At 31.8% G+C, this 17,718-nt stretch overlaps 2 protein-coding genes across 3 annotated transcripts in view; one reads left to right on the top strand and one right to left on the bottom strand.

The window, feature by feature from the left end:
* Positions 1-2,908: 2,908 nt before the first annotated feature.
* The window catches only part of LOC129921328 (protein FAM91A1), a 31,489-nt gene continuing 16,679 nt past the window's right edge, over positions 2,909-17,718 (bottom strand). The window contains exons 8-10 of one of the 2 annotated variants that reach the window (XM_056003129.1): positions 3,707-4,717; positions 3,576-3,645; positions 2,909-3,516 (exon numbers count right to left, since the gene is read on the bottom strand). In XM_056003129.1, the coding sequence (XP_055859104.1) occupies positions 3,406-3,516; positions 3,576-3,645; positions 3,707-4,717 (1,192 nt within the window). In that variant the 3' untranslated portion in view covers positions 2,909-3,405. The remainder of the gene's footprint in view (positions 3,517-3,575; positions 3,646-3,706; positions 4,718-17,718) is intronic. The other variant, XM_056003128.1, reaches the window with a different exon arrangement.
* On the top strand, positions 9,010-16,321 carry LOC129921329 (delta-1-pyrroline-5-carboxylate dehydrogenase, mitochondrial). Its single transcript, XM_056003130.1, has 8 exons — positions 9,010-9,474; positions 14,178-14,654; positions 14,744-14,915; positions 14,967-15,154; positions 15,212-15,434; positions 15,493-15,860; positions 15,913-16,031; positions 16,099-16,321. Exons 1-8 carry the CDS (start codon positions 9,428-9,430, stop codon positions 16,212-16,214), a joined length of 1,710 nt encoding a protein of 569 aa, XP_055859105.1. The 5' UTR covers positions 9,010-9,427; the 3' UTR covers positions 16,215-16,321.

Here is a 17,718-nt window from a genome sequence, read left to right as displayed (position 1 = left end):
AACGACTTTTGTCGACGACTTTTGTCGAAGACTTTTGTCAACGACTTTTGTCGACGACTTTTGTCGACGACTTCTGTCGACGACTTCTGTCGACGATTTTTGTCGACGATTTTCGTCGACGACTTTTGTCGACGACTTTTTTCAACGACTTTTGTCGACGACTTTTGTCGAAGACTTTTGTCAACGACTTTTGTCGACGACTTTTGTCAACGACTTTTGTCGACGATTTTTGTCGACGATTTTCGTCGACGACTTTAGTCAACGACTTTTGTCGACGACTTTTGTCAACGACTTTTGTCGACGACTTTTGTCGAAGACTTTTGTCGACGACTGTTGTCGACGACTTTTGTCAACGACTTTAGTCGACGACTTTTGTCGAAGACTTTTGTCGAAGACTTTTCGTCGACGACTTTTGTCAACGACTTTTGTCGACGACTTTTGTCGACGACTTTTGTCGACGACTTTTGTCGACGACTTTTGTCGAAGACTTTTGTCGAAGACTTTTGTCGACGACTTCTGTCGACGACTTCTGTCGACGATTTTTGTCGACGATTTTCGTCGACGACTTTTGTCGACGACTTTTTTCAACGACTTTTGTCGACGACTTTTGTCGAAGACTTTTGTCAACGACTTTTGTCGACGACTTTTGTCGACGACTTTTGTCGACGACTTTTTTCAACGACTTTTGTCGACGATTTTTGTCGATGACTTTTGTCGACGACTTCTGTCGACGACTTTTGTCGACGACTTTTGTCGACGACTTTTGTCAACGACTTTTGTCGACGACTTTTGTCGAAGACTTTTGTCGAAGACTTTTGTCGACGACTTTTGTCGACGACTTTTGTCAACGACTTTTGTCGACGACTTTTGTCGAAGACTTTTGTCAACGACTTTTGTCGACGACTTTTGTCGACGACTTCTGTCGACGATTTTTGTCGACGATTTTCGTCGACGACTTTTGTCGACGACTTTTGTCAACGACTTTTGTCGACGACTTTTGTCGAAGACTTTTGTCAACGACTTTTGTCGACGACTTTTGTCGACGACTTCTGTCGACGACTTCTGTCGACGATTTTTGTCGACGATTTTCGTCGACGACTTTTGTCGACGACTTTTTTCAACGACTTTTGTCGACGACTTTTGTCGAAGACTTTTGTCAACGACTTTTGTCGACGACTTTTGTCAACGACTTTTGTCGACGATTTTTGTCGACGATTTTCGTCGACGACTTTAGTCAACGACTTTTGTCGACGACTTTTGTCAACGACTTTTGTCGACGACTTTTGTCGAAGACTTTTGTCGACGACTGTTGTCGACGACTTTTGTCGACGACTTTTGTCAACGACTTTAGTCGAAGACTTTTGTCGACGACTTTTGTCGACGACTTTTGTCGACGACTTTTGTCGACGACTTTTGTCGACGACTTTTGTCGACGACTTTTGTCTACGACTTTTGTCGACGACTTTTGTCGACGACTTTTGTCGACGACTTTTGTCGACGACTTTTGTCGACGACTTTTGTCGACGACTTTTGTCGACGACTTTTGTCGACGACTTTTGTCGACGACTTTTGTCGACGACTTTTGTCGACGACTTCTGTCGATGATTTTTGTCGACGACTTTTGTCGACGACTTTTGTCGACGACTTTTGTCGACGACTTTTGTCGACGACTTTTGTCGACGACTTTTGTCGACGACTTTTGTCGACGACTTTTGTCGACGACTTTTGTCGACGACTTTTGTCGACGACTTTTGTCGACGACTTTTGTCGACGACTTCTGTCGACGACTTTAGTGGAAGACTTTTGTTGAAGACTTGAATCGTAGATTGAGTCGCAGATGCGAGTCGCTTTTAATTTATGCGTTTCTTCCGTTCGTTCATATGTCAGACCAAAAAGATAAAATCATAATCCTTTTACTCCAATTTGCTTCATTCATATTTCAAACATCATCAAAGTCCTACAACCACTAAACCAAAGTCTATTGTTCTGCCCTTTATTTAAAACATGTCCAAAAGTGTCCCAACACACTTGTTCAAAACTGCCCCAACTGTGGCAACTACATAAAATGTCTAATAAATATTTAACATTAATAATATATTCATTCAAAATTTCACCGTGATTTTGTTTAAAATTTATTAAACATTAACAAAAATTGTATTGCGTTTTAAAATCACGCACCAAATTTTTTAATAAACTCTTACAACTAAAAAAACTGAAGTACAAAACCACTATAAAAATCACCTTCCACCTATAAATCTGAAAGCCAGCTGAGATAAACAAGGAAAGTCATTGACAATTATGGATATGGTGTTCACGAGTTCAAATATCGAATAACTTCTAAAAAAGCTTGATAAACTAAAATGTTATATGCAGTGTTCAAATGTGCCCCGTGTTCAAAAAAGGTTCGCGGGTTGACAGACAGACTTCAGCAAATCTCTCCAACTCTTCCCCACATTTTATTCCATACCTTGAATTTAAGATCACTCCTGTCTCATTTGAGAAAAAAAACCGTGATACTGTGACATAAAGTAATAAAAATAAAAATGTGATTTGATGTGAATAAATGGGATCATCTTTTTCTTCTTTTATGTTACTTGCATTAAAAGGTCTTTAATGTTAGGAGCATACGCAAAAATATATATCAATTCAATAAAATAAAACTGCTTTATTTTACTTACGTGATTTTTGATAAATACTTACTTCGGTTTAGCCATATTTTTTTTCCTTAAAAAACTTTTTCAAAGCTTTTTTCATGGAAAAATAATATCTTAAAAATCAAAACATAAGTCTTTCGAAATAAACATTAAAATTTTTGTTTTGTATACTTTTTTTTTAAATAAAACAAAATTAAGTGGACGTTTACAGAAAAAAAAAATTAAACTTAAAAAAAAATAAACTAAACTAAAAACTGCATTAAAAATTCAAAGCAAAAAAACTAAGAAATAAATATAAATGAATTTTTAAACTTGATAGTTTCTGGATCGTTATCTATTATCTCTCAACAAAAAAAAAATAAAACTTATATATTCTTATTTCATAAGAATCTATGTATTGCAAGTTTGCTGATTTTTTTTTTTTATTTATTTTGGCATATAAGATGCATACAATTTTTATATCAATCGCATAAGGTACACATTGCTTCTTGGACTATTTTCAATCGGTCCTAAGAGCTTTAATGGATTGTTATATTCCAATTTTTTATAATAATATTTCTGTTATACAAAAACACTTGAAAAATAAGTAGTAGTAGGGTATGTATAATATAATAAGAGGAAGAGGGAAGGAATTAAGGAGTAGGTGGGAATGTGGGAAAATATATATAAACTAATTAACTACATAGAAATAATTGTATTATGTAAAAGTTATGTGTGTAAAAAAGGAATGCGTAGCAGTTAGGTAGTTTTATCATTTGCCATTCCAGTAGCAAACTTTGCCATTTTCGAATGCTAAATTAATTCGTGGATGTGGCAGGAGTTTACCAATTTTAATCAGTCCAACATTTTCATCATCAAAGTACTAAAAATGGAAAAAAGAGAATTAAAACACGCAAACAAAGGATGTACTAAAATTCTTACCAAACACTGTTTGATGAACTTGAGGAACTTTTCATTCATTGCAGAGTTAATGGCTGGTAATCGTTGTAAGCTGAAAAATAAAAAAACATTTAAAGTGTTAAAAATCAACCCAATCAAAGTCAAAGACTCACCTTTCGTCGTTGCACAAATTTCGTACAATATATTCACAAATCCTTGTATTGCAGTCAACGTCAAAAAGTGGGACGCCAAAGTTAACATCAAGCACAGTCCATGGCTCACCAAAGTCTTCTTCCGAATGGGAATCTAATGAGGAGAGTCTCTCTTCCGATTGCATAGGAATTTCAACTGAGCCTTGTGATACCAGTTCTCTGGTAGGTTCACATTTGGCCAATTCCGATGCTAGCAATTCATTGCAATCCTCTGACATAAAAACATTTGATGGTGAGCCATGTTGTGGTGTCACCGAGAAGTAATCTTCATCGGGACTCTTTAAGTCGGCTCGTTTAGTCGGTGTTTGGCGATTGAAGCTAGTCACTTCGGAGGGATCTGTGGGTGATGTCAATTCTGGAACAATGGTTTTTGCTGGTTGAATGGGAGCAGTCTCAGATTGAGGTTTCACTTCAACTGCACCACCAGGTAAACTCTTTTTCTTTACACGTGGACGTTCCATATGAACATCAACATCATAATTATCGCAACCAATATCAGCTACGCCAGTGTTAACAAAAGTTATGAAACCACAAGTGTTTTCCAAGTCCAGTTGAGTGCGCAAATTTCGAACAGCTTTGTGTTCAGACCAAATAGTTTGTTCTTTTTCATTAAAAGGGAATGCTTCGTAACGAAGTTCGCCTGGTGAGCGTATTCCATAGCCTTGCAGTAAAATACAACCGTTTTTAAGTTGATCATTTAGGTTGCGGAAATTCTCCGAATTTATAACATAAGAGTCACTGTGTAGGATATTGACCAAGAGTTTACCATATCCCAGGAATAGTCGGGGTAGTACTTTTAGTGTTGTTCCTTTGCAAAGGAGCAAACTTGGTGGTCCATAGCCAGAGATATGATAGAAAAATAATTTCGACCATAAATGAGAGTTCTCGGAACTTCTGTAGAATTGGCCAAAAAATGGAATGTTGAACACATGCGTTGTGAAGCCGGTGAGGGGCGATGCCGATATGATAAATCTGAAAGAAATTCAAACATCATAAAATCAATTAAGAAGCTGTTAATAAATTTTTAAAATTGTTTCAAGGCTTAGGTGGAATATAAAAACAGAAAAGTAGATAAAAGTTCCATTTTTTCATATCCATGATGGGGAAAAGGCGGCTAGAGCCACAAGAATTATAAGTGTGAAAATAGCGATAAAAGCGAAAAAAACGGTCAAATTCACAAGGTGACAAAAGGTACAGGGGCGGCTAAAGCGACCAATGCGACAATAAAGGTAAAAGCGGCAAGGACGAAAAAACCGACGAGATAAAAAAAAAAAACCGACAAAAGCAACAGACAAAAAGCGACAAAAACAACAAGGGCTTCATAAACTACAAGAGCGACAAATACGAGAAGAGCGACAGAAGCGACAAGCGCACTCGTGTCGTTAAATTTATCTTGTCTTTTTTGTCGCTCTTGTCACTTTTGTTGCTGTTATTGCTCTTTTTACTACTGACGCTTTTGTCACCCTCTTCGCTTTTCTTGCTTTCAATGCTTTTGCCGTTCTTGTTGATTTTTGTTGGCAGTGCTTACGTTCTGTAATTCTCACATCGTGAAAGAGAGTTTTTTTTTTTCTTAATTTGTTTTCATAATGAAAGAAATTAACTTTTTTTTTACAAGTTTACAAACAAGAAGAAAAACTAGACTTTTTGAACAAAAATGGATAACTCGTTTCAAAAATGTAAAATAAATTTAATACCGCTAAAAATTGATTAGTTTTGTATTTCTGTAAATGTTACATTTTTGCTTTCAGCTTTTATGTGACACCAGTTTTAGTTTTTAGCTCTACACAAAAGCGTTATATTGCATCTAGACTCCAAGTTTAGTCTTTTTATTCTCTATTTGGTATTCAGCCGAATGTTACGGAACTTTGCGGAACTAATCGGCTGAATTCGGCCCAATATTCGGCGGCATATCTACTTCACAGTGTACTCAAGTCTTTCAATTCAAAGCTGCAAAATAAGTTTTATAGTTTTATACTACAAGTAGGTACATAACATATTATATACTTACAACATACAAAAAATTCATTTCGACAGCTCAAGTTTTTGCAACCTAAAACCAATTTTTTGTCTTATGTCACTGACCTATGTGTCGTGCGTCTTTTTTGTTAATTTTCGAAAATTTAAGGCAACGAGAATTATTGCAAAGAACTCAAATACGTTCAGGAGCATTTACACACAACACGAAATGCACAGTAAAATAAATTACAGAAAAAAAAACAAATTTAAATTCTTATATTTAAACGGGTCACTGTGGCGTATGTGGAACATTTTTTTTTTAATCAGAAACGATTTATATTTTATTGGTATTTTGAATTGAAATTGAACTACATAAATGAATTGCCAACTTGGAATGAAGAATATTATTTGTTGTTATTGTTTTGCAAACCAAAATTAAGTAACTCTGGGCACTTCCTGACTGATAAGAATTGACTTATCTTAACGTCAATATCCAGTAAATGAGAAAAAAAAATTTGTTTTCAAAAATCGGTAGGTTCCTCCCTAAAAACCATTTTTGTTTATTTCAGTATTCTCATGATGTACTGATACGATTAAAATGAACAACACAAAATATAAAAACACTCAGGTACCTTGCCGCAAAATAAGTCAAAAATAAAATTTAAAAAAGGAAAGTTTTAACGATAAAAAAAATAACTTTAAAAAATAATTTTGTTATGAATTTTTTTTTTTTTTAGAGTTTCTTCAAAAAATTGTTGGTATAAAGAAAAAAATAGTTATTTTAAGGGGTTAGAATACGAAAAAAAACATAGGTACCTACATACATACAATATCATTTAATTAATAAAATATAAACAAATAAAAACAAAAAATATTTTGAAAAAGAAAAATCTGATCAACTAGAAGACATAGAAACATATAGTTTTCACTGTTCGATAAGGAATCAATTAAGGAAGTTTTCTGTGTGAGTAATTTTTTTATTAAAATTCACAGTCTGGACAAAAATAGTATAAAATGAGTTTTAAAAAATTTTGTTTCGCCTATTTTTAACTTTGAAATCGATTATTTCAAAAACTATTGGTTATAATATATTGATTTAAAAATTAGAATTAAATGTACAATTTTGCCTCTCGGAAATGGTAAGGGAGACTGGGGCACATTTGAACACTTTTTGCTTTCGCAGCTGCTTGAACGAAATGTGTTCGTTTTCTTGATCTGTAAAAATTACTTACATTGAACAGTAACATTGAACTTCGATTTCAAATAACATTTGGTTATTTAGACGAAATATTTATATTAAATTTTGATGTTTAACCAATATAGGCTCTTATGTTCAAAAGTGCCCCATGTATGGGGCAGATTTGAACAGTAGTATTAGTTTTGCTTTAATGAATAAATAACACTCAACTTTTTGTTAGTTTTTTTTAATAAAAACATACACAAACTTCAAAATTGATTATTATATCATATTCAAGGAACCAAAAATTAAAAAAAACTCAGAAAAATAACCATAAAATTTAAACTATAGTTATCACATTTATTAGTTGAAAAGAAAAACAAAAAAACAAGAAAAATTCATTTAAAACATAACTTAGAAAAATGGAATTCATGCCATTTATGCTTCTCAGACTAAAATAGATTTATTTTGGGATCAATTATATTTCTAGACATTAAATGCAAATGTTAACAAAGTGGATGTCCTTCATGTACCAGGAGCGTTAATTGGTGTAGAACTTGAAGATTTCAGTAATTTCTTTTTTTTTATCTTCAATAATGTTGTACCTACATAATTTCCATTTTTTTCCTTAATTTTTCCCACAATTGATACTTTCATTATTCTTTTTATAAGAACATTACGATTTATTAAACAAAACACATTAAAGTTTCCTTTAAATGTCTGATACAAACTGCTGGGGGCGGTTTTGAACATGTTCAAAAGTGCCCAACACACTTGTTCAAAACTGCAGCAACTGTGTCAACGACATAAAATGTTGAATAAATATTTAACATTAATATATTCATTCCAAAATTCACCGTGATTTAGTTTAAAATTTATTAAACATGAACAAAAATTGTATTGCGTTTTGAAATCATGCACCAAATTTTGTTTAAACTCTTACAACTAAAAAACTGAAATGATGCAAAACCACTATAAAAATCACCTTCCACCTATAAATCTGAAAGCCAGCTGAGATAATCAAGGAAAGTCATTGACGTTTATGGATATGGTGTTGACGGCTTCAAATATGGAATAACTTCTAACAAAGATTGATAAACTAAAATTTTATATGCAGTGTTCAAATGTGCCCCGTGTTCAAAAGTGCCCCACTCTCCCCTATCATTTATAACTGTAAGTGTTGCCGTTGTTTTTTATTATTTTTTTTTATTTTGATAATTTTTTTTTTAGAAAACTGCCCCTCCCACCTAAACGTGGGGAGATAGACACATCTCCCTAAGGAAAAAATGTTTGTATTGAACTGCTCTACAAAAACCCGTTATCAAATCCTGGCGCCCATGTATAATAGCTGTGTTTCTTTGGCCTTAAGTATCTACTGCTAAGAACTTCTGGTTGTGTTCAACTCAATTTCTTCTATAGAAAAAATGTCTTTGAATAGATTCAGAAGTACCAAAAGAAAACAGCCAATAAATTACTGACAAAAAATAATTCCTTAAAATCGTTGCTTTTGTGTATCTCTAACTGCCTCTTATCCATTAAAAAAGGCTCTAAAGATTTTGATTTTTTTTTTCTGTTTTCAAAAAACCCAAAATAAATCAAAATATACTTTGTTTTATTTAAAAAAGAATAAACAAATTTCCCTAAAATCAACAGATAATATTCAGTTAAATTGAAACAATTAAACAATTTCCTTTGCCAACAACTAAATTTTGTTTTGTTTTGACATTTAAACCTTATCGTTTGCCAAAAAGAAAAAGACCTTCAACATATTTTTTGCGTTTACTAAAATAAAATTACTTTCACTAATCTACCCACCCATTCTTTTAATTTGTTTTTAAATTAAATTCATACTCAATTTCGATTTTTTCTCTCAACAAAAAATATATATTTATCCAACTAAATAGACACACCCTGTTTGATTTTATCCAGATTATTGTTTTGTGTAGGTATATTTTTTTTGTTTTTTTCTGCCTGCTGCGCTCTGAAAGCTAGCAGTCTGTCATTCTACTGTCACTTTTTTGTGACGTTTCTCTCTCTCTCATTTTTATACTTCATCATACAAAAACAAAAAGAAAAAAAAAATATGTACATCAACTTTTTAACAATTTTTCACACTCACTATTTTCTCAGCCAGATTTCAATTTCAGTCAGTATTCAATTCACACACAGAATTCTTCAAAAAATTTCAGTCGACTCTTCTTCGACCGACCGACAGTCGCACATCTAATTTTGATCTCATTATAATTTGAGAGATCCCAAATAAAATAAAATATTATATATACCTACTTATAACTTACAACAACCACTCGATTATAAAAAAATTTAATATATTGAAAGAAAATCAAAGAAGAACAAAAAAAAAAATCGAGCCCTATATTGGATAAAAAATCGATTTTATATCACATCGTCGTTTTGTCGTATTGTTGTAATTGAAATAAAATTTATTGTTATTTTCTATTCAAGAAGGAAACGACGTCTTGTTGTGAAAAAATCAAATCAAAAAAGCTTTTGTTGCTTGTTAATAAGTTAATTATTAAATTTATTGAAAGATGTTTTCCATATTACCAAGAATATCAAGGCAATCGGCGGCTTTTAGGTGAGTTTTTTTTTTTTTTTGCATATAGAACAAAAGACGTTTATTAGAAATACCAATTCCCAACACCTACAAAAAAACAACAACAACAAAAATTTGTTCCAATTGGATAAATTTTTGTTATGTGTGTTCCATTAGAAATGTGGTGTAAAAAAAAATATAAGACTTAATTGATAGAATAATTTAACTCTCCACCAATTTATTTAAATAAGAGGGTTCTTTTTTTTTTGTCTGTTTTGTCGCTTCAAAGCAAACAGACATCATCTGTAGAAGCACACAGAATCGGAGCCTGGATGGAAAATATTGACAGTAAAATAATTTTTATCTTACATAAGATTCTGGTTGCCTTTGAAACGTCGTTAAGTAGTAGTGAAAGTGGTGGAGAGGAAGAAGAGAGGGAGGTTCGGAGGGGGGTGGAGAGATGCAATGGAAAATGCGCCCGTATGTTTTTTTTACTACTATGACCAGTTATATATTTGGTTAAAAATCAATTTTTTGTTTTTTTTTTTTTTCTTAGATACTTTACTAGATGTAAAGTGATAGAGGATAGTTTACCTATTCACTTAGGAGAATAGTTAAAATAGAGACGACTGCGGTAATTTATTTCTTTGACCTTTTAATGCATAGTATTTCTATGTCTATGTTTATTTGGAGAGACAATATAGAAAAGAACATAATTTACATTATTTTTACATACTTATATCCACACCACATAAAGAACAAAAACAACAGAGAACGTGATAAAAGCAAAAATAATATTAATTTAGTAGGAAGAAAAAAAAAATAATATAAATGATGACCGATTTAACTGTGTGGAGAATTGGTGACCAAGTATATTATGACTATAACAAAAGAACAAAAAACAAAGTTACAAGCGAAACAAGAAAAAATCGCAATGAAAAAAAAAAATAAAGATATATTTGAATATTTTGCTACGTATCGATTTTTACATTCACGGTCTTGTGTTGGAAAAAAAAACATACACAATATAGGTAGGTAGTAAGGCAAAGCAAACCAAAAAAAAAAGATAGGAAAGGGATTGTGTATAAGTTATGTTATGTTAACTTAACCTTTTTTTTTTGAGGACTTGCGAATAAGTTTAAAGGTTTTGCTAAATTGAAGAAAAAACACGACTTTGAGAGCAACTTTGTATAATATGAAACTTTAATCTAACGAAGAAGGAAACACTTGAAAAGTAGAATAAAGAAGAGTGAAGTATATGCTTGTAGTGTTTTTTTTTTTTTTCAATTGCGAAACAGATAGGTACCTAACTATTTCGTCTGAAAATTTACAAAAGTTGAGATTTTGAGATTTAAAACCTTGAAAACAAAATAAAAGAAAAAAAAGATATGACTTTACAGCCTAATTATCAGAAGATACATGCAAAAGTGTCTACAAAACTAGGAGGACCAAATATCTAAATTGCATATTCTATCAATCCACTGAAAAACCTTAATGGAGTACCTAATTTACAGTTAAAAAAAAGTTTTCAGCCTTATTATGAAATTCGAAACATTTTCGATCGTCTCTTATTCATTAAAATGACCTAAATATTTTGTATTGTTTTTTTGTTTGTATATTTCGAGTTGAATGACTTCGATGTTACCAAAGTGCATATTGACATTTTTTTAAATTTTGAACCATAAGCTGACAAGCTTAAAAATCAAATTCGTAATTGGAATCGGCAGTACTTTGTGGTCTGATATTATGATTTTTATTTTATAGGTCAATGCTCTTCCTTGTTACGAATTACAAATAACAAATTTCTTGTATAGGATATAACAAAACTATTAAGAGAATGTATAAAAACAAAAAATCAACCACCCATTTAATCAAAAATCATCTTTTCAGTCCAATGAATGAGAAATTTTCGAACTCCGAGTTAGAAAAAAATTGTTGAAAATTCGAGTTTACATATAAAAAGAAGTTAGCACAATTAGCACGAATTGCAGGCAGTTTATTTACTTTTCTTAGCTTGTATGATGCGCTGATCTTGAATCAGATGTAAAAACTATAATGTAAAATGTTTTTTGAAAACTAAAGTTGATAGAGTAATTCTCAGACCATAATTGTTATTTGAACATGAAAAAAATCTTTAGAGAATGGAAAAGGAATATTTTTATAAAATTAACTCAAAATATGCTTCTATAGGCATTAGTCGTTGACAACACAAAAACCAGTTAGAAATCTCCAGTCAACAAGACTATTGATTCTTTAATATTTGTTGCTTATTCACTCCCTCACAAGATTCTCGTTAGATTTAATTCTAACTTAAAATAACCTTTCTGGTAAAAGTTGACTTTGTAAACTTTTAAATTTTAAAAATTTTAGGACTAAAAAGTAAAATGAGATTTAGCATCCGACTGAAATCAATCTGAAATGTATCACTGTTTTAAAAACTGATTATTAATTGTTTGGCATTGAGAATCAATATTCCAGAATTCTTTTGATTTGGCTTGCTCTGTTGGAAAATCTAAATTTTAAAACTATATCATAAAAATACTAGCATGATACTAAAATAGACGCAAACAACGATATGATACACGTGAAAAGAACTTTTAATTCGTGACAGTCTATCAGACAAAACATTACACAACGTCTACAAATACACTTTAAAAAAAATATTAATAACTACAAAATACCGCGTATAAAAAAACAAAATTCCAATTATATACAGGAACTGAGTTTTTTTATGATCACAAAGTTTGTTACAGAAAATTGCAAAACCTAATTGCAAAAATGTGGGTTTGACAACACTTCCATCATAAAATTGTGATTTAATAACAGCCTCAAATATTTGCTGAACTCAGATCGATAATGATATTTTAAATTCTCATTAAATATAGCCGGCTTAACATGCAAATCTGCTAACTACCACGTGGTATCTCCACATAAAAATTATTTCAAAAATTGATTTAAAAAAACGCTTTCAGATCTCTTAAATTCTTTTAAATTGTATAAGAATGGAGTCTAAAGAATACATAAATTTATATTGTTTTGGATTTATTCAAAAATTTAGAAAAAGTGTAAAGTCTAGTTGGCAGGTTTACAATTTTTAGCCGACGATATGTTAAGATTAGACTTTATTACATTACTAAAAAACCGACTCATGTTAACTCTATTTCATTCTAAATGCTGAGCTGATAAATTGAGCAGAATTTAAGTAAACATTGGTTATGTATAAGAACTCAATTAAGCCTCTTTGGAATGACATGTATTAGAGTGATCCGTTAAATTCAAACTTTAAATTGAATTAAGCCAAACCAACAAAAATCCAGTTTGCTTTTTTGATTTAGTTTTGTTTTTTTTTTTTAACACTTTATCATTAGATTTATAATAAACTTGTTTATTTTGTTTTTTTTTGTATCTATTTTGTTTATAAAAGTCACGTATACCACTTTAAAAACAAACTACTCGCATGCATGAAATCAACACTAAAAAAAAACTTTAAAAAACCTGTTCTTTGGGAGGAATATTAAACAAATAATGTTTATTGGCTTATAGTTAACTTCCACCGTCCGAATTTAGTTCAAGCTCAAGCAACCCGTTTGATTGGAGAATTTTATTTTGCCAAACTATTTGTCTGCCAATTGGCCAACTAAATGATAAACAATCTAATACACAATAGTTTGTTAATGTGGGTGAACCCAAACAAAAAATAATTGTATAAAGTGATAGGCTTTTGGATTGTCTATATTAGATGTTGAATTTTTGTAAAACCTCTGGGCAAAAGCGAATAATACAGCAACCTTATTTTACAAAAGCAAAAAAGTAAACCGCCTTGAACTGAACTATTTTGCTATGAGAAAGATGTTATTTTTGTTTTGGTTCTAACAAATTGTTTCTTTGGTAATTATTTTAAAAATAAATTCTTTGCCGCGCCCCCGAATATATGTATAAATGAAGAGCAGCCAGATAAATAAAAAAAAGAGAATAGCTCTTTAATTTTGGTTTATTTGTTTTATTAGTCTCTAATAACTTTACGTTTTTTTTTATTTAAGTTTGTTTGAAGTTCAGTTAATGCAACTTTGCAAGAGTCAACATTCGAATCAAGAAGGAATGCTAGTTTGACCATGGCCACAGGCCTACAAACTCTTGTTTACGTTTAACTTTCTAAGGAAGTTCTTGCTTCAATAGCATTTTTATTCAAGTCAGCAAAAATAAAAGATTTTTTAAACATTAATTGGTGTAGCGGCACGTGTTGCGCTATGAATCAGTGCTCATCTGTTTGCAAAAAATAAAAATTATAAACAAGAACCTTTATCTTCTCATTGGTATCTTTATTACGCAATGAAGTCATAATCGCAAATCGCCTTATCTAAAGAAATTTTTATTTTTTTTCTTCGTCGTTTGTTATGAATTTCAGGTTGGTGATAAAAAAGAGGCTTGGCTGCTATTATGACGTCGTCGTTTGTTATTAGCAATGAATACAAATTAGAATTATATAATTTTTTTGATTACCACACAAAAGATATTGTGGGCTTGGGGACTTTTATGTTTTCAATTTAAAGGAAATCAAATGATATTTATGTAAATTGACCAATTACCACGGAAAATTTTTATATAATCAACACACTCGTCCTTATTATTTTTTTTTTTTTTGGGATACGTAATATCTTAAATATAAGATATTGTTAAAAATACATCAAATTAATGTCTAACACGAAAACTTTATTGATTTGTCTTCTTCTTTTTTTCAATTTCAGATATCATGAACGCTGCATTAGTTCTGTAGTACCATTAGCAAATCTACCCGATACTGGTATTGTAAATGAACCAATTTTAACATATAGCAAGGATTCCCCCGAACGAAATGCTCTTAAAGCTGCCCTCAAATCGACCGCAGCTAAATGCGAAGAAATACCCATCATTATTGGTGGCAAGGAAATTAAAACAAAAGATGTACGTTATCAAGTGATGCCACATAATCATTCGCACAAAATAGCCAAATTCTATTGGGCCGATCAGAAGATTATCGAAAATGCAATTGAAGTTGCTTGTGATGCACAAACCAAATGGGATCGTACGCCATTAAGTGAGCGTGTTAAAATATGGAATCGAGCTGCCGATTTAATGGCTACAAAATATCGTCAAGAATTGAATGCCGCTACAATGTTGGGTCAAGCAAAGACTGTTATTCAAGCTGAAATTGATTCAGCAGCTGAATTAGTTGATTTTATACGGTAAGCTAAAAAAAATTTGTGGAGACTTTAGAAATATTTGTGTTTTTTGACTTTAATCTTCGAAAAAATAATGAATAAAAAATGAACAGAATGAATGCGTACTTTTTGAAAGAATGCACAAAATATCAGCCAATTAGCGAAAATGTAAAAGTGACTAGAAATTCGATGAGGTATCGTGGTATTGATGGTTTTGTTGCTGCTGTCAGTCCTTTCAACTTCTCAGCGATCGGTGGCAATTTGGCTTATACGCCTGCATTAATGGTAAGCTTGAAAGATTCTAGAATTTAAAAAAATCTTAATTTTGAATTTCAGGGATGTGCAGTATTATGGAAACCATCTGATACAGCAGTGCTGTCGAATTGGCGGATTTTCAATGCTATGAGGGAAGCAGGTGTTCCAGATGGTGTTGTGAACTTTGTTCCTGCTGATGGACCAGTTTTTGGTGATACAATTACTAAATCACCTCATTTGGCTGGTATTAATTTTACTGGTTCAGTGCCGTAAGTTGTTCTTTTTTTTAATTGACTTTGCTATTGCTACAAATTTGTCTTTTGTAGAACATTTAATCGTTTATGGAAACAAGTTGGCAACAACATTGACAAATACGTAAACTTCCCTCGATTAGTTGGAGAATGTGGTGGAAAGAACTTCCATTTTATCCATCCTTCAGCTGATTTAGAAAGTGCTGTAGCATCGACAATTCGTTCCGCATTTGAATTTTGTGGCCAAAAATGTTCAGCTTGTTCAAGGTGTTATGTTCCAGAATCATTATGGCCAAAAGTTAGTCTTATTACATTTAAAAAGTTTAAGTAATTCTGTATTTTATTTATTTTGCAAGATGAAAGCAGGACTTGTGGAAAAAGCTAGCAAATTGAAAATTGGTGATGTTCAAGATTTCTCATCATTTGCTGCAGCAGTTATTGATGAAAAGGCATTCCAGCGAATTACATCCTACATTGAACATGCGAAAAAAAATTCGAATACTGAAGTTTTAGTTGGTGGAACATATTCCGATGAGAAGGGATACTTTATACATCCAACTATTGTTGAGAGTAAGGATCCTCATGACAAATTGATGACGGAAGAAATTTTCGGGCCACTCTTAACGGTTTATGTGTACAAGGATAGTGCTTTAGAAGAGACTATGAAAATGGTTACCACGTCAACGCCATTTGCACTAACTGGTGCTGTATTTGCGACTGATGAGTAAGATTATAATAACCTTTAGCAGAACAAATATTCATTTTTTAATCTTTAGATCCTTCCTTATACATGCCCTGGATAAATTTAAAATGGCAGCTGGTAACTTCTACATCAATGACAAGTCAACTGGGGCCGTTGTAGGACAACAACCCTTTGGAGGTGGTCGAATGTCTGGTAAGATAAATTCGAATACACATTTACATAAAACCTATTTTTATACATAATTTTTTTTGTTATAAAGGAACAAACGACAAAGCTGGTGGCCCACATTATATACTTCGTTGGACATCACCTCAAGCTATTAAAGAGACATTTGTTCCTCAACGAGATGTTGAATATCCTTACATGAAGGAGTAAGCACTATCATATAACTCTATCTTTCTCTCTCTTTATTTTTTTATTTGAATATATTATAATGTTAACTATTTAAATACACGTTAATTAAGACAATAAGAAAAACAAAAGAATAAAATGAATAAATACAAAAAAAGAAAAAATTGTTGCTAAGGGGGCTAAGTTATATAGTTTCACATATTTATCATAGCATTTCACATTAAACAATTAATATATACAATAATATAAAATAACTATAGTCGTGTGTGTGGCTTTGTGTCTAATTAAAGTGTAAATCCATAACAAAATACATATAATAAAATAAACAATTTTAAATTATAAAAAAAATAATAGTATATTTGCTATTAGGTTTATTTGTATGTTAAATAAAATACAGATTGAATAACTTTTTTTGATTCAGAATTATCTAGATATCATACATGAAGGCCACCGTAAAGTGACAACACAACAGCTGTTCAAGTAGTAAAACCTACATATTTGTACAAACAAAAAAGTTTAAACAACGCTGTATCTGAAATACAGCTTTATTGCAAAAAATCTTGTTTATTGATTGAAATGTGCAACGTGTTTTTTAAATATTGGATTATCTTAGGCAAATGTATAATTTTTTGTCCAACTAATTTTTAATCGAACTTAGATATCAACATGAGTTTTTTTTTGTTCAAAATGTGATGCTTAGCTTATATCAATGCTTGGAATTGGAACTATGGTACTTATAACAATAATTTTAAAATAATATTTAGTTGCATTTCAACATTTAACCATATATTGCGTGACTAACTTATTAATTAAGTTGAATCACATTAAGAATTGTAAAGTACGAGAAAATTTACACATAAGCGTCTGGAGTGCTTTTAGATTGTAACCACGTACACACATTATGAACTTAGATTAGGGCGGTGTCTATTTTTAAAACGGAAAAATAGACAATACGAATGACAAGCGGTCGATTTTATCGAGAGATGCTATAACAGGGGTAACATCAGAAAATTCTACCAAAGGGTGAAACAAACCACACAAGAATATCAGCCCAAAATATCGCACTGCTGGTGCGGGTAACCTACTGGCCGAATTCTTTAAAACATCGGGAGATGATCTGGTCAGGAGCATATATACCAACTCATTTGTAATAATGGTCGGAAGAAGGTATGCCCATTGAATGGAAACTTGGCATAGTATACCCCGTCTACAAAAAGGGAAACGCTTTGATATATCATCGAATCAACATCGGATATAAAATTTTGTCGGCCCTTTTTAGGCGAGGAAAATCTACAATCTTCACACTCCTAAAAAAAAAAAGACGAGCTATATAAGGTCATATTGCGTGTCTGTATACTTTCCAAACTCGTTTGCTTCCGTCAAAGTCGGCCAGAATATCTCTGAAGGCTTTGATGTCGAGAAAGGTTTGCAACAAGACGATGCGCTACCATACAACCTCTTTAAAGTCGTGTTTGAAGCAATTGCGCTCATGTCAGAAGTCAACACCAGTGGCACTTTAACCTCACAA

This window comes from Episyrphus balteatus, chromosome 1 (assembly GCF_945859705.1).
Source record: "Episyrphus balteatus chromosome 1, idEpiBalt1.1, whole genome shotgun sequence".
Classification (NCBI taxonomy): Eukaryota; Metazoa; Arthropoda; class Insecta; order Diptera; family Syrphidae; genus Episyrphus; species Episyrphus balteatus.
The sequence above is the reverse complement of the archived record's forward strand: the minus strand, read 5'-3'. Positions and strand labels throughout refer to the sequence as shown.